The sequence below is a fragment of the Rutidosis leptorrhynchoides genome, chromosome 3 (genome assembly GCF_046630445.1).
Source record: "Rutidosis leptorrhynchoides isolate AG116_Rl617_1_P2 chromosome 3, CSIRO_AGI_Rlap_v1, whole genome shotgun sequence".
Lineage (NCBI taxonomy): Eukaryota > Viridiplantae > Streptophyta > Magnoliopsida > Asterales > Asteraceae > Rutidosis > Rutidosis leptorrhynchoides.
Genome location: NC_092335.1, coordinates 528,820,600 through 528,840,003, shown reverse-complemented (window position 1 = coordinate 528,840,003; position 19,404 = coordinate 528,820,600). Strand labels below are relative to the sequence as shown.

At 29.1% G+C, this 19,404-nt stretch overlaps 1 protein-coding gene across 1 annotated transcript in view; it reads right to left on the bottom strand.

Annotated features, from left to right (window-relative positions):
• The window catches only part of LOC139901919 (calmodulin-binding receptor-like cytoplasmic kinase 3), a 115,323-nt gene extending 107,640 nt beyond the window's left edge, over positions 1–7,683 (bottom strand). The window contains exon 1 of the mRNA XM_071884583.1: positions 7,545–7,683. Within this exon, the coding sequence (XP_071740684.1) occupies positions 7,545–7,683 (139 nt within the window). The remainder of the gene's footprint in view (positions 1–7,544) is intronic.
• Positions 7,684–19,404: the final 11,721 nt, after the last annotated feature.

Below are 19,404 nucleotides of genomic sequence, written 5' to 3'. Positions count from 1 at the left end.
TTTCCAAGATTTTCTTTTGAATCCCTTGAATTCCGGAATTCAACTATGACTAGTCAACAGTTATGATGAAACTTGTCTTTCTCATTTCACTATTTAGTGATCTTTTTCATTTCACTATTTAGTGATAGCTTCATTCGTACTCTTCGAGTAATCGAAATGTCTTATTCATATTACTCAATGGTAATAAAACTCTATTTATCGACTCATATTCGTCATGAAAACATTTTTATTGTTAGCCATGACGACCTCGATCAAATTTCGGGACGAAATTTCTTTAACGGGTAGGTACTGTGACGACCGGGAAATTTTCAACCAAATTTAAACTTAATCTTAATATGATTTCGACACGATAAGCAAAAATATGTATTGTTGAGTCTCAAAAAGTTTTGGAATTATATTCATGTAAACAATTACCCTTTCGACTGCTATCGACGATTCACGAACCATTAATCATAAATGGAAATATATATATATATATATATATATATATATATATATATATATATATATATATATATATATATATATATATAATTATACATGTACATAACTATATATTGTGAATTAAATATATTAACAAACTAATATGTGATTAGAAAGAAAACTTAAACTTGGTATTTAAACATGATTAATTATGTGGTAGTGGAAATATATAAAATATATAAATGTTATATGAATAATAATATTCAGTATTAATATATAGAATTTAAATACAAGTTAAAATACTATTAACGTTATTACTTTTATTAAAATAGATATTGTTAGTAAAATCATTATATATAACATTTAGATATGAAATTTGATATGTAGAAATTATTATTATTATTATTAATATATTTATTATTAATTATATATATATATATATACATATATATACATATATATATATACATATACATATATATATATACATATATATATATATATATATATATATATATATATATATATATATATATATATATATCATACAGAATCCAAAATTTAGTTACAAAACGATATCTATTTTTTTAAAGTTGTCTGATGGATTAAACGTGATTGATTCTTTTACAAAACAAGCCAAAATCTGTTGAGGGTCACGATCGAATTATATTATATTTATCTTTGTTTTTATTCCGCAAATTTTGATCCTGTCTGTATTTCATTACGCGTCTCAATCAACTCCAATTACAGACAAAGTGATCATATCAGTAGTACTAGCTCAAACTGTTCGAATTCCATCTTAATATACAGCTATCCACTCTTGTAAATTGGGGACTTAAAGCAAAAATTAAAGAAAACAAATAAAAACCTCTGTTCGTATTACTTTTTTTGTCAAACACTCGAATTTGAACGAATTTTAAAATCTAAAAATGCATTTTGATTTGGAATCCTCTAGTGAAACTTCCTGTAAAGTTTCAATCTCCAATTCCTTTTATTGATGTTGAATTTACGAGTCAAAGATTTTGAATAAAAGTCAACCGAGTGTTTGAAGATCAAATTGGAGTTTTATAAGTTGTTTCCGTTAAAATTAATAATTCAGAAAGTTTCCATGAGGTATTTACTATCAATTTCATGTTGAAAGTATAACCTAAAAGAGCATAGATTTTAAAAAATTCAATTTGAGGTCTTGAAGCTCATAACGAGCTGTTATGATTTTTTTTATTTTTGTAAATCCAATTACCACAGATAATCATTTATGTTTTAATGTTACATCCTCATTTAAAACGCTTAATAGCTGGAGTGATTTTGAATTTTTCTATAATCAACTGAAATTGTGAAGAAGGTGAAGGAGATGAACAAATAAGAGAACGAGTTAATTAAAAATGGATTGGTATTAATTCAGAAAATATGGGCAACAGCCCAGCTGGTTTAGGGTAGTGACGGGTTTCGAGAGGTCGGGGGTTCGAGTCCCTGGAGTGGCAATGTATTTTTTTTAGGCCGATTTCCTTGAGGTAGTATGCCATTTCCTTATTATTATTATTATTATTATTATTATTATTATTATTATTATTATTATTATTATTATTATTATTATTATTATTATTATTATTATTATTATTATTATTATTATTATTATCATTATTATTATTATCATTATTATTATTATCATTATTATTATTATTATTATTATTATTATTATTATTATTATTATTATTATTATTATTATTATTATTATTATGATTGTTAATGCTAGTATTATTATTGTTATCATTAATGTTATAAACATTATTATTATTATCACATGTATAAGTATTATCATTATCTTTATTATAAGTATTAATCATATTATTATTAGTAATAAACTTATCATTTTAGTATTATTACCATTATTATGATTATGATTATTGTTATTATTAGTATTATGAAAGTAATAAAAATTTATTATTATCATGAATATTAGAATTTGTATTATTTTAAATTATTTGTAATATTATTATTAACATAACTACTATTATTATTATTACCATTATCAATTTCGTTATTAGTGTTAACATTATTATTAAAGTCATTATTATTATTATTATTAAAAGAGTCAGTATTATCAAAACTATCATTTTTTTATAAATAAATATTTTGTATATAAAAATATACTTATTACGTATACTATAATTATATTAAAATTTCATATATATATATATATATATATATATATATATATATATATATATATATATATATATATATATATATATATATATATATATATATATATATCAAACATTTTAACATTTTTTTTATAAATACTTTCACATAACAAACTATTGATTTTTAAATATAATACGAAATATATATAGACGTGATAATATAACTAAAGGTATAAATATTAATCGTTTAAAAAAAAACATATACAAAATAAATATATAGATAACATATAATCTAAGATATAATATAAGTAAATGTTTTAAATGGAATTTAGTATAAATTCTATATAACTACAAATACATAAATAATATATATATATATATATATATATATATATATATATATATATATATATATATATATATATATATATATATATATATATATATATATATATATATATATATATATATATATATATATATATATATATATATATATATATATATATATATATATATATATATATATAAATGGATGAATGTGATTCCATCATATTTATTAATAGATGTACAAATGATTTAGGTTCGTGAATCCGAGGCCAACCTTGCATTATTCCGTTTCGTCATATGTATTTTTACTACAAAATAAAATATTGTGAGTTTCATTACTCCTTTTTTATATATGTTTTTGGGACTGAGAATACATGAGCTGATTTTATAAATGTTTTACGAAATAGACACAAGTAATCGAAACTACATTCTATGGTTGGATTATCGAATCGAATATCACCCTTTTTAGTCTGGTAATCTAAGAATTAGGGAACAGACACCCTAATTGACGCGAATCCTAAAGATAGATTTATTGGGCATAACAAACCCCATCCGGGTTACGAATGCTTTAGTACTTCGATTTTATCATGTTCGATGAGAGTCCCGGAATGATGGGGATATTCTAGACGCGTTTTGTTAATGTCGATTACCAGGTGTTCACCATATGAATGATTTTTATCTCTATGCAGTTTTTGCGAAATGCCTGATATGAGATGATGTTTATGAAAACTGAAAATGAAAATCTTGTGGTCTATTAAAATGATGAAAATGAATGTTTATGATAAACTAATGAACTCACCAACCTTTTGGTTGACACTTGAAAGCATGTTTATTCTCAGGTATGAAAGAAATCTTCCGCTGTGCATTTGCTCATATTAGAAATATTACTTGGAGTCATTCATGACATATTTCAAAAGACGTTGCATTCGAGTCGTCGAGTTCATCAAGATTATTATTAAGTCAATTATAGTTGGATGTATTATGAAATGGTATGCGTGCCGTCAACTTTCGATGAAATGAAAGTTTGTCTTTTAAAAACGAATGCATTGTTTGTAAAATGTATTATATAGAGGTCAAGTACCTCGCGAGGTAACCAAATGTAATGTATTCGTCCAGATGGATTAGGACGGGTCATGAAATTGTAATGCCGGGTAAACCACATATATTTTGTTCTTATCATTCAAGTAAACTCAAAGGCTTCACTAATTTGAATTCAAGTAAAGGAACTTAGGTTTACCTCTTTATGATGATATGACTTGATTCTTCATGTGCACATTTCCAAATCAAGTTAGATCCATAAAACCTAAAACAATTGTTAGAATTCGATGTCAGATTACAATATACATAATTGATTACAAAATACATATAATGTTGGGAAGTTATCCCACATCGGTCATGGACAAAAACAAATGTATGCATATAAGACTAAGGGGAAGTCCCTCTATCACCAATTGGTTTTAGAAAAGGATGGACTCTTGGACTTATATGTTGTACATGTTGTTACACTATACGATTTATCAATTCTGTCATGGTATCAGAGCTAAGGTGAACAGTTTGTTCTACAGCGAGTCCGAGTCAGGCCCCCATGTGTGTGCCGCCGTCGCTACAAAGAGATTGAGTCAGGCTTTCTTCTTCTTCTCTTGCCGCCATCTCTACAACCGTTCCACGCCTCGATGTGAGGGGGCGTGTTGGGAAGTTATCCCACATCGGTCATGGACAAAAACAAATGTATGCATATAAGACTAAGGGGAAGTCCCTCTATCACCAATTGATTTTAGAAAAAGATGGACTCTTGAACTTATATGTTGTACATGTTGTTACACTATACGATTTATCAATTCTGTCATATAACATATAAAGCTAGAGAGATATTCTTATATGACTTGATTCTTCATGTGCATTTTTGTTTTTCTAATTTTTGAGCAATATTCTTATACGTTGATCTCCCTTCCTTCTCATGACACAGTTTCACGGGATCCCCCTTTAAACTTAATCTACCAAATATCAGACCGAACTATTATTAAATGATGTGGCAAAATAAAGAGTCATGGCAGGTTGGGTTATAGAAATCATAAGAGGTCGGGTAAGGACAACTAACACCATCTTAATTCTTATCTTTTGTCCAGTAATATCTCAAATATGAAATCAAAATGCATGACAAGTTTTTCAAATAAGTTATATGAGATAGTGTAGGCATTAGTGATCGAATTTCGGCAAAACTTTTGACCCATTCTAAAATGTTTACCTGTTTAACATTAGAAAAATAGAATGATAACGTATAAAGGAAAACCCTTGACCGGATGACACCTCTAAGTTTCTGGACCATTGTTGATAATAAAACTTGAAAAAAGAATAAAACGATTTTATGGTGTATGTTGAATCCACGAACTCCAATAGTAGTAGCTTCTGTATTGGATGTTTCAGCAAACAATAATCGATGGTATATTAAGGGAATAAAAACTTACGTTCTTCCCTTTCAATGATTCCATAAAAAATCGATTATACAGTAAGCGTGAAAAAACCAAATTTATGCGATACTACTCGTTCCATTTAACGATTCAATAACAAATATCGTTAATTTAATAAGAGAAAAAAAAAAACCCTAATTTGATATTGAAGATGAATTCTTACGTACCATAATTTTACGATCACATTAATCCGAAAGATTGGATGACGATTTGATGATTAAATTTGGGACTGAATTGAAACTGGGATTATCAGGATCGTTTATCTTCAACATGATTAATTTCTCCCGTATTCAAGTAATCTATATCAGCCATACATGCTTACATATGATTAAACTATGCGATTTAACAGTAGATGAATGATGAATTGATTTCCAATGTTGATGATTGTCGTGGGTATCTGGAATTAGGGTTACGGAACCCTATTTTTTGAAACTCATTCCGCCTTTTTTTCTAGTTAGAAGGGTATTTTAGTCTAATTAATGTTAAACTTTTAGATTATGAGGTCATAATCATGATGTGGACATTTAATGGTCTAGATTTAGAGCTAATTAGGAATGGAAGGCTAGGATTATCTGTTAAAAGATAAGATGATCTATTTTTGTGTTTGTTAATTTAATAAGAGAAAAAAAACCCTAATTTGATATTGAAGATGAATTCTTACGTACCATAATTTTACGATCACATTAATCCGAAAGATTGGATGACGATTTGATGATTAAATTTGGGAATGAATTGAAACTGGGATTATCAGGATCATTTATCTTCAACATGATTAATTTCTCCCGTATTCAAGTAATCTATATCAGCCATACATGCTTACATATGATTAAACTATGCGATTTAACAGTAGATGAATGATGAATTGATTTCCAATGTTGATGATTGCCGTGGGTATCTGGAATTAGGGTTCTCTTCTTTCAGGACAGATTGAAAATTACGGAACCCTATTTTTTGAAACTCATTCCGCCTTTTTTTCTAGTTAGAAGGGTATTTTAATCTAATTAATGTTAAACTTTTAGATTATGAGGTCATAATCATGATGTGGACATTTTAATGGTCTAGATTTAGAGCTAATTAGGAATGGAAGGCTAGGATTATCTGTTAAGATGATCTATTTTTGTGTTTGTTATTATATATAAAAAAGTAGATATAGAGATTTATTCGGTGGTAGATCATACGGAATATATATAATATGTATTATTCTTGTTGTAGAAGCAACACACAAAAGGAAAACCCCACAGTTTAATATTGGTCTTTTTTGTTATCAGATGTTGAAAACAAACCACTTGGGTCGGTGAAAAAGATATTTGATAATACAACCAAATGGATTTTTTTTTGGTCGAAGTTCTCTAAACAAAAGAAAGAAGAGAAAGGTTTTCAAGGGATTTTTTTTTTTTTAAATAAAAAAATAATTTGTTTTTAGTGTGTTCATTAACTCGTTGGAAGTTGCATAACTACGTTACATTAACTCGTTGGAAGTTTCATTGACTACGTTTGCGATTTACTTTATGTAAGTTGCATAAATAATTGACTATCTTTTGTTGTTTATACTCTGTATAACGTTTGATTATTATTCTATTGGGTTCATAAACTGCTATTGTAATTTATACACCGTGAGTATTATATATACCGAAAATATTTAATTTGTGAGTAGGTCACAAATTTCTGACTAGATGATCTAATGGAGATAAATCTTGCAGGCTAAAAGCTAACCAAAAAATGTTGTTGATGATTCAGGTGAGAAATACTTCAAAAGATGCATTTGAGAAGGTGGTGTAAATCGGCAGGGACACTCAAATCCAGTGTTTTCTTTTGAAAACCCATCAAACCCACCCCGTAAGAGTCGAATGCTTGTAAAATACCAAACCCGTCAAAAGATGCATTTTGAATTGAATTGAATTGAATTGAACGCATTGTGTGTTAAAAGTTTTATTATACAAATTTTTATGGCAAACGATTGATAATCGGCAACCCCAACTGGCCCACAATTGGTTGCCAATTTCATAATGTTGGGCATACCTGACTCACTCATGAGTTGTGGCTACGTGGGTGGCAGGGTTCGAACCCCTGACCTCTGCTTACTTTTGGTAAAATGCCCCAACCAATTACCAACTGAGCTACACGTCATTGGTAGTTTTATTATACATTTAACATTTATAAAGAGTCAATCCGTCGATACCAAAGTTTAATTTTGGTGAGATATTGAAATACTTTTGCATTCTTGAAGTCATCCCAATTATGCCGGATGAGACTGCAAAACCCACATATTTCTCTTGAAGTTTAAGCAAGGCCTGAAGAGAGACCACAACCTCAGTCATGTATCATGTTAGGCCGCTCTTTCGGAATCTTATGCACACATTGATCTATGATTTTGGCAAATCGTCTTAAACATTTGGGAAATATTGTTTTTGTAATTTTAGAATCAATCATTTCATCAAATTTACGCCCCTTCACTCATTTCTGAGCCCAACCCACCAAACTACATTGCTCCACCATAACTTATATCAACTGGAACAGTGGCGGAAATAGACACTTTTTTTACTGGGGGCGAAATTTATTTTAAAAGTCAAGCAATTTTTAGGGTAAAATATGAAGGTTTTTAGGCAAAATTTGAAGTTTTTTTTTTTTTTTTTTTTTTTTTTTTGAAGGTTTTTGGACAAAATTTAAAGGTTTTTGGGCAAAATTTAAAGGTTTTTGGACAAAATCTTGAGATCTTAGGGGCAAAATATGAAGACTTTTAGCCAAAAAAATTTCACTGGGTTCGAAACGAAAAAACCCAAACTTTTTGCACTAGAATTTTTTTTCCACTGAGGCAGGTGACCCACTTGCTCCTCTTCATTTCCGCCCTTGAACTGGAAGCCTCCCCGATAGCATTTCAAACAATACAATCCCGAATGTGTACACATATGTTTCATCTTCTGTTCTCTGGTATAGAAATACTCTGGTTCCAACTTCCAAATACCCGAATGTTCCTTTTCACACAAGCATCAACATACAATATTGATTGATTAGTTGGACTTATCTTGGACAACCTAAAATCAGATATCATGGCTTCAAAATTGTAATCCAAAAGTATGTTTGAACTCTTCACATCACGATGAATGACTCCTTGTCGTCTACCATAACCTGTGTGAAGATAGTCTAGTCTAGTCCACGTGCAACGCCTATTTCTATCTTCAATCATTGAATCCAAATTAAAGGTTCAACAACTTTTTGTAAATGATCGTAAAGTCTTCCTAGGGGAATATACTTATAAACAAGGATCATTTCCTTGTTATCGTCATAGGAACCAATCAAAGACGCTACATTACAGTGGCCCAACTTAGAGAGCATCTCAATTTCAGCCTTAAACTCGGATGCATCTTGGTTGGACATATAATCAGTGGCGGATCTAGGATTGGTAGTCACGGGTTAAAATCCTAAAACAATTTATACTAGATGTCTTATTCTAATGGTGTCACTCAAAAAAAAAAATGTACACTATCCAGTGATGTCACTAGTTAAAAACCCACAATTTCCACTATATCGAGTATTCAGTGGTGTCCCGTGCAACCACTGGGCCGCCTAAAGTAGATCCGCCCCTGCGTATAATCCAACCGTTTGATGGCCACTTCTTGACTAGTTCCTTCAATATATGACATTTGTATACTTTACCGAATCCTCCCTCTCCAATGATCATTTCATCATAGAAGTTATTTGCTGCAGATCCGATCTCTGCGAGAGTAAAATGTCGACACACATTTTGAGTTGAAGTCATTGATAACATGATATCAGCCTCATTAGTTGCATACTGCATAATCAATGTTAGTTATTGAAAACTGGAGTGGAATTATTAATTATAACTTTAGTTTGGGGGATGATAACTTTTTTTATATGATTTCCTACTAAAACAATATGAAACTCTATTAATTAATTACAATAATTTGAAAATGGTAGCTTCATGGAAATTTAACTCAACTATTTTACAAATTTTAGGTTCAAAAAAAAAAAAAAAAAAAAAAAAAAAAAAAAAAAAGTTGCTTATATGCAAAGTCAAAAGTCAACAAATTATCGAAGAAAAATCCTTGGTTGTGCTTCACCCATTTGTAGTGGTTGGAGTTTTGGGTATGTTTTTTTTTATCAGATGCCTTTAAACTACTGAGAAACCCTCATCAGTTTGCAGTGTTACTCAACATGAAAGAAATTCAAGATATTGGTTCATGTTTCATTCTAATATGTCATTCAACCTTTATTTGATCACATGCAACTTTTTCCCTTTTTTTCTGGCAGCTTTGGTTGCTTTCGGAACAACTTTTTCCTTTCATAATTTAATTAGACAAAATTTCAATTCTCGTCTCTGAACTTTACATCAAATTTGACTCATCGTCCTTTTTTTTTTTTTTTGCATCCCTCGTCCCTAATGTATCACAATTCTACATCCCTCGTCCTTTTTAGGGACGAGAGATGTAGAATTGACAGAAAGGAAAAGGACGAGGATTCAAGAAAAAAGACGAGGGATGTAGAATTGTGATAAATTAGGGACGAGGGATGCACAAAAAAAAGAAAAAGGACGAGGAGTCAAATTTGATGTAAAGTTCAGGGACGGGTAATGAAATTTTGTCATTTAATTACCAACAAAGCTATATTATCAATATGAAAAACCGCAACAACTACTCTACATTTTCTCAAGCTCACTTACTTCAAATTATTGAAGCCCAACAACAACTTCTGGCCCAGCTTCACATGTCTCACTTATCACAGGCCCAACGATTTGTTGTATCCCAACCTGCTACTCATGTTGGACCTTGGCCTATCACTAATCCTCAGCAGAATTTTTCTAGATCAAGTGGGCCACCACGGTCAACCTATATTAGAACACACTCTACCGACTACGTTTCATGATACCAATTTTTGGACCAACCATTATAGCTCACATGGACAACATTCTCATCCTTGTGAGCCTTAGGCATTCAACTCATCTTCTTTTGGGAACGCTCAGGCTTATTAATAAATTAGCTGAACTATGGATAGAAGTGCATCATCTCATCTCTCATCGTATGTAGATTGTCTTAATAGAGTTTTTAATCGTTTTATATATCCGCCTGTCGTTGCGGTGGATGGGACACTTATTCCCGTCACAAACAGTGGTCATAGCATTTTTTCATCCTTTCATCCCCCTTTACATTTACATAATGTTATTGTCACACCTAATATCGTCAAAAATCTCGTTTCTATTCGCCAATTTACCAGGATAACAAAGTGTCCATAGAATTTGACGAATATGGTTTCTCCGTGAAAGATTTTTATACTCGTAAACTTCTCTTTCGATGTGACCACATAGGTGACCTCTACCCTATCGTGAACCCTGTCTCGCAACCCATCCATAAAGCGCTTCTAACTACTCACACAATACGGCATCAACGACTGGAGCATCCGGTGATGTGTTACATCGTCTTATTGCTAGTCATGCTATTAATTTTAGTAAGGATAAGTCTCTCGCACTTTGTCATGCATTTCCTTCTAATTAGTCTCGTTTCTCCCTTCCCACTCAAGCTCACGATCCAACTACAAACTCATCACCAACCCAAAGTAATACCACCTATCCACCACGTCCCAATATCATTAATATATCAACTGAACAACACACATCACCACAAACGAACCAAACAACTTCCTACACCTTCCCCTAGCCCTATCCACACCCCAACTCTAGTTCTGATCCTCCCACATCATTGGCGTGTCATTCCAAACCTCAAGCTCAACCTACCAAACCCATAAGACAGTCGCAAACAACTACATCCATCTCTACTCATCCAATGATCACTCGCTCGTGTATTGGTACAAACAAGACAATACAAAATTCAGGTCAAATGATTAACCAGGCAACACAAGACTCAGATCAAGCGTGTTGTTTTACACTTTTTGACTATCGTTTATATAACGTCGATTATGTCATCACCTATACTCTGATCAACAACACTAGAATGGCCAAACTTGTAAGTATTTGAGTAAAATTTTCTACCATAGATTGGGAGGCCTAATGCCTGGTTGGATTTTTCTAGGTCATATCTATAAGTTTCGCCATTAAGTTTGGAACGGTCGTTTTAACACTACCGCGAAGTATATATTCAAAATGCATATAGAACTCCTGAACGCGATCAGGATAAACAGGGAGAATTGTCGTTTATCAAAAAGGAAGTAAAAGCACTTGCTCAAACATACAGTACTCTCGACAATGAAAACTACGATTGGGAACTAAAATTTGACAATTTCCCGATTCGATAGCCCTGAAATCAATATAGTGAGAAACCATTGCAAATTAAAGTTTGATGAAAAGCAAGATTATGTGATGAAAATGACACCCATATAGTAGAATATTTATAGGGATAAAAACAAAATGTAAATGTCACAAAATCTTTTTTTATCTCACAAAGCATACACGCACCGTGCAACATGCACCGTGCGTGGTGCTTTGTGTCAGTTGCATGATATAATATAAGATTTTCACGATATTTTTTTTTGATATTTTTCATATTTTAAAAAAAAAAAGCATTTCATCTCTTTAACTATAGTGTCATATTATCATTAAGTTACATCATCTCTAGTCCCAACAAGCAAAGAACTTTATTATTGATGTGATTTTTCTTCTTGAAAAGTACCTAGTCATTTTTAAATTTTTGTTAACATCATGAATCATCATCATCATGAATAATAAATCAGATGCATCAGTGCACCACCAATGCATCCACCAACACGATGAAAATGACACCTAATCACTTGCATATTGTATAACATGGTTGCTTATTGAGATCTGCAAGTGAATTACGGAGTATTAATTATAACTTAGAATTTAGGGGAGGTGATATCTTCTTTTTTGCACATATAATAATTATAATAATTATTACAAATATAATATAATAACTAGTGAAATGACCCGTGAAATTACGGGTTCGTTTAAACAAAACAGTTTAATGATATGTTTTAGGTATTAAGTGAATGTAAATGGTAAAGTCATTTAGTTTAATGACCCGTGGAACCACATATTCCGACTAAGAAACTTGATAATCAAAATATTGAAGTTAATGAAATGCATATAACAAATAATGACAACGAAAGCGTACCACAAATATTTTTCCTGGAACATATGATCCGAAATAATCAAAGGTTTTGAAAGAGAGAATGCTAAACATGAAGATAGATGATATTGTTTTGAAATTTTGACTAAATAATATGCAGGAGAATTTTTTTTAAATTTAGAAACAGAATAATTGTTTAAGTTATATATCTTTTGTATTTATTTTTCATTATATCATTTTACCTTTAATTGTTATTAATTAAGTGTATATAATTAAGATTAATTGTTATTTATGACATCATCATGGTGCTCAGAATTTTTCAATTTCTTTTTAAATTTTTTTTAAACTTGAAAAATATTTATTTATGACATCATCATTTTAGAATTTTAATAAAAACTATAGATATATAATAATAATAATAATAATAATAATAATAATAATTATTCTTTTGCTTTTATATACTAAATAAAAGGGGTGCGGAACCCCGTCGTTTGATACCCACCCCAACGAAAAAATGGGTCAAAACGACATTGACTCAAAATCAAACCCAAAACCTGCAAAATACCCTCTCAACTATAACCAACTTACAAAAACTATCCTGAACCCCGGGGGGTAAAACATAAATTCTCTCAATTAAAATAAAAACTTCACCCAAACACTTCGACAGCCCGTATCTTCCTCCTCACCCCGTGTTAAATTTCACCGACCACACCGTTAAACTCGAAATATTTTTATGAACAAAACGAAACTAACTACATTCGAAACGGACACTTTTTAAAAAACGCTAAACACAACGACAGCCCGTATCTTCCCGCTCGCCGCGAGTTAAATTTTTTCGACAGCAGCGTCAGACTCGAAATAATTTTATGAACAAAAAGAAAATAAGTACGTTCGAAACGGACACTTTTTAAAAAATGCTAAACACAACGACAACTCGTATCTTCCTGCTCACCGCGAGTTAAATTTTTTCGACAGCACCGTTAGACTCGAAATAATTTTATCAACAAAACGAAACTAACTACGTTCGAACCGGACAGTTTTTAAAAAACACTAAAGACGACGACACCTACAATGGCGCTTAACAGATGTGCCGTTTTCCCTTCTGTAAATACATAAAGCTACGTTAAATATGAATATGCAGGCCGAAAGCCCCCACCGCATCGCGCGAGCCGGATCCGGACTAGTTATTTATTATTTACTAAAAACTTTATGATAGTCTCTATCTTTTTATATGATAGTCTCTATTAACTACAATAGTTTAAGGAAATTTAATAACCATGTGAAAATGGCAGGTTCCAAGAAAAACCACAATAACAAAAATTATTCAATCGTTGAAATGCAAATTATAAAAGTCAAACGAATTATTGATGATAAGGCTTTGGTTGTGCTTCACACATTTGTAGTAGTAGTTGGAGTTTTGGCTCTGTCTTTATTATTCAACATGAAAAAATTCAAATGGTTTGGTAACCAGAATCCCAAATAATTCATTGCTCTGTACAACATATAGACTGAACATGCACTAACTAGTTGGGCGACCTAGCTTTGCGCCGGTTCTTCACCCTTGATTAACATTAATTATATAGTTAATTATTGAAAAAGTAATTATTTATCATTTTTTTTCATTTTGTCGAGGAAGGACCAAAAATAGTTATGTGATTGATTTGTAATAAGCGTGAAAGTAATTATTCATCATTTTTTGTTTTACTTTTCGTGTTGTCGAGAGAAAAGATCTAAATGCTCAATCAATAAAGTGGGATGTACATCAAGGATTGGTACAAACTATTTATATAATATATATGTGTATATATATAAATAACAATAAAACAATTATTAAAAAAATGAGTTACGTAGTTAATTTATAATAAGAAAAAAAAAGTTAAACAATAATAAAGTGAAAAATTATGTAATTGATTTAATAATAATAATAATAATAATAATAATAATAATAATAATAATAATAATAATAATAATAATAATAATAATAATAATAATAATAATGAATATTTATTAGATAGTAAAAATTGTGTGGGCAATTTATAATGAATGAGAAATTTTATGGTTAAATTATGAAATGTGAAAAGTTTGTGGTAATAATAATAATAATAATAATAATAATAATAATAATAATAATAATAATAATAATAGTTATTAGATAGTAAAAATTTTGTGGGCGATTTATAATGAATGAGAAGTTTTATGGTTAAACTATGAAATGTGAAAAGTTTGTGGTAAGTTTATAAAAACTATGAAATTAACTTGTATGAAGAATGTGGTTGAATTATAAAAAATAAAAAGTTTGGGGTAAGTTTGTGAAGCTTATAAACTTTCCTATTCACTTCACCTATCTCTTTTAGATATATAGATATTTTTTATTTATTTTATTTTCATTTTGAAAAGCTGAATCATGAACTAATTATACATATATTTAATATACAAAAGTTATGAATAGTAACTAGGAGTATTTTCGAATTTTTACTTTTTTTTTTAATTTTAACTAAATTTTATTTCACCAACAAAGCTTCCCACACTTTTTTTTTAAAAAATTCAAATCGACCCCTCAAACCGGGGGGGGGGGGGGGGGGGGGGGGGGGGTTAAAGTGTCAAATAACTATTTTCATAAAAAATCTTAAATAAACTCCACCAAAATATTCAACGGGTCATATCTCCTCGTTCGCAACGAGTTAATATTTTCCGACACCATCGTTAAACTCGAAATAATTTTAGGAACATAATGACACTAACTATACGCAAAACGGACGTTTTTTTAAAAAATGCTAAATATTTGGAGTACTTTTCATACATGTTGATTTTGCGTTAAATTTTTAAAAGTCGACAATCTCATAGCGAAACACGGAGATGCACATATATTGTTAATTTAAAATAACATTTAAATCTTTCACGGGTTATAACTGTTAGTTCGACTCGAGTTGCGCTTCAACGACATCATCGTTAGCCACGAAATAATTTGCCCAAAACGGTGTTGAGGGTCCCCTATTAATCAAATAAGCTACCGTGTTAACGACATTTGCCCAAAACATCTTTGGTAGACCCTCATGTAACCGCATACTTCTAGCCCGCTCATTAAGCGTCCGGTTCATGCGTTTGGCAATCCCATTGTGCTGTTATAACACCTCGCCAAATTCCCATATGACGGCGTGTTAATCATAGGTCCCACAGTAACAGTCATGCCCTCTAAATGAGACGTTCTAAAAGTATTCGCATTTAATTTTATTGAAAACAGTTGACTTAAAAACATAAGTCAATAACCAAAAGCCTATACTATTGTAATCGTAACCATAAGCCAACAGTATTTAATGAGTGTGAAAGTTTAAATGCGAAAATAATTAATGTCTTTAAATAAATCATGCTGACTCCACGGCCAGACCATGCACCAAGCAAACAGCGGAAGCTAGTACCTCTTATGGACCTGAGAACAAACACGCAAAAACAAGTCAACAATAATGTTGGTGAATCTACTGGTTTATGTAATGTAAAACAGTATCTGAAAAACAGTATTCAGAAAAAAAAATAGTTAATTTGCATTTGACCACGAGATTTCAATAAGCACAACTCAAGCGTTGCAAAAATGTACATACATCCATGAGCACTTGAATACTACATACATCCATGAGCACTTGAATACTAGCTAAAGACCTGCGTATAGTATATAACTACACTTATCCTTTACCCCGTAAATCGTATACACTTGTTCGAGTGTACTTATAGTTCAAAGTAAATGCACCACAGTTATAGTAGGGTGAGGTTTGTCTAACCTAACGGATCCATTCATCTAATTTGTGCTTACCCGAAGGTAATTAAAGTATTCAAGCTAAGGGCTTTGTGAATAATAGCTCAATATGTATAATAGTACTCGTGTCAAAAGTGAAAGCATTTGTAATAATGTAAATGTAACCAGCGTGTATTCTCATCCCATAAAATATGTAAAAAGCGGGATGATATGACTACAAAGATACGACCGAAATGGACGGTTTTATTCGTACGATGTCTTTAGGTCGCAGGACGTCAGAATCAGCTGATCAGAGTATAACAACCCTCATTTTTCCATTATGAATATACTAAATTGCCCTTAGGGTTTCATTGTCTGATCCTGTGTATTTGTCATTAGGGTTGTTATCCAGATATATTAAACGCTTTTTAATGCACGTATTTAATAACCTTAAGCCCTAACCCTAAACATTTATTAATGTTATAAACTCTAACCCTAATGGTTATTAAGTAATATTAACTATTAATATTATGTATATAGTTATTTAACTCGGTACCAAATTATATAAAAGTTATATAGTTAACTTTATAATTAAAATAGTATCCAATAAATAGATTATCGAATTCGAAATAATAAAAAAATCAATAAAATGGCAAAATAATAAAAAAATGTATATATATATATATATATATATATATATATATATATATATACATATATAAGTAAATAAATAATAAAAATGTCACAAAAAAAAGGATCTAGATGCTTCCATTAATTAATAAAAAAAAAATAAAAAAATATATAAAAGGGCCATTGGCCTTAAATAAAGAAAAAATATAAAAAAATAAATAAATTAAATGTAATTGTATTTCCATACAAATTGTATTTCCACATAAATTGTAATTACTTGGAGAACAAGAACTATCACCCTATAAATACACCATTAGCCTCATAATTTTTTTTCACACATCTTTTTGGAGCTCTCTTTTAACTCTAAAAATTAATTGTAAGTTTTTCTCTCTTTTCCTTATCTTTTTTACTGTTTCTTTCTTTTTTTTCTTTTTATTTACCGAAAACCATATATAAATAATTAAATCCTTTATAAATCAATGTAATACAAAAATAATTAATCTTAAAGTTTAAAAACTTATTTAACATTGTATTAACCTGAGAAAAATAATAAAACGAAATTTTAAGTTATTTTAATAATTTTTATGAATTACAACTTATTTGTATATGGGTTTCGGTATAAATATTTATTTAAATATGTATAGTTCGAATAAAATTACGAAAAATTTATGATAAGTTTATAAAATAATTACATACAATATTCTGTCCTCAGAATAATTTTTATAAATTTAAAATTGTGTGTTTGTTTACAAAATTGATTATATGCGTTCGGTATATATATATATATATATATATATATATATATATATATATATATATACATATATATATATATACATATATACATATATATATATACATATATACATATATATATATACATATATATATATATATACATATATATATATATATACATATATATATATACATATATATACATATATATATATGTAACGAAAATTAAATTAAATAGTTATAATACATTAAGATCTGTAAAAATAATTTGTACAGGTTCTAACAATCTTATAAAAGTTATTAAAATCAAAAACTATAATTTTATATTATAATATGTATTTATTTTCTATTTTCTAATGTATCGATATATAAATATACACATAAATCGAATTTAATTAATAATCGAATTTAATTAATCTACAAACTATAAATTAGTGAAAATAATTTTTACAGATTATATTAGGTTTATAATAATTATTTAAATCGAAAAATATATTTATATAACACGTTATATAATTATTCTATATTTTTTTAATGAACTGATCGGTATAGGTATATATAAAGGGGTTAAAATCATTTAAAATATCAAGAACATAAATAATTTATTTAAAACTATTTGGAATAGTGATATAACATATAAAAATAATTTTGGTAGTTTTTGGAATATTATTTATAATTAAATACGAATAATGTATTAATTAAACATAAAAACAATGTAAAATTCGTAATAAATAATTTTAACAGAAAATAAAATATATATAAAAATTTTCTGAGTTTATAACACTCTTTTGAAACTGCTAAAATTATAAAAATAATTATTTGGGTCAAAAAAGTATTTTATCCATAATTAAACTCGATTTGTGTATAAACTGAAAAATAAGGAAATAAATACAAAAACTTAATAAAATTATTTTTATAAATTTTTCTTCTGATTAATATGTTTAACTAAGTTTATAAAACTTATATATATAATTTTTAGGTAATTAATGAAATTAAAATCGAATTAATGTATAATTGTGCATGATTTGACTATTTAAAATATATAATATATATTATTATAATAAATTATTTGATCTGTAGATAACATGGAATGTGTAATTTAATGATTATCTAAGTATTTAAATAATTATTTAGATATTTATGGATAATATTTGATTAATAAAATATTATATTAATACTTATCTTATAAATAAGGTAATAATAATATAATTGAATGATATCTATTCGTTAGGTAAAAGGATAATGTTTAAAATTATAATTTAATATTTAATATTATAAATAATAAACTCAAAATATACATATATACTTATATAACTATTATTTAAATAATAAAACATTTAAATAATTTAACCTATGTGTATAAGAACTATAACTGTATGTACAAGTAAACTATTAAGTGTTGTGTTTATATACACACCCGACTAGTGAATACTATAATCATACCAATGAAAGTATGACTTATGCAAACCTCACTATTACTTACGGTTGTAAGTGAATGATGTCTAGGTTGCCATTATGGGATAAGGTTGTGGATCTCGAATGTCATGACATAGTTTCTGATCAAGAGTCCTAGCCCTCGGTTACATCTGGTCATTCCAGACTTATTTGATAGCACCGAGGTTTGCGTAAGTTGTACAAGGTCTAAACTTGATTATGGTGGACACGCAAACACTTGTAAAACAACTCTTAAGTTCACTTAGAATTTTCATTTTTCATATGGACAAATTTCTGATTAAGTCAATATATCTCTAGGTTGAAGACCTGGTCATATACTCTCGTTCATTTCATTCGTGGAATTATCTTCATCTTTTGCTATGCTATTTAAGGTGATTTTCATAGTCCCAATTTTACTATTTTTATATTTTGGGATGAGACACATGCTTGCTTTT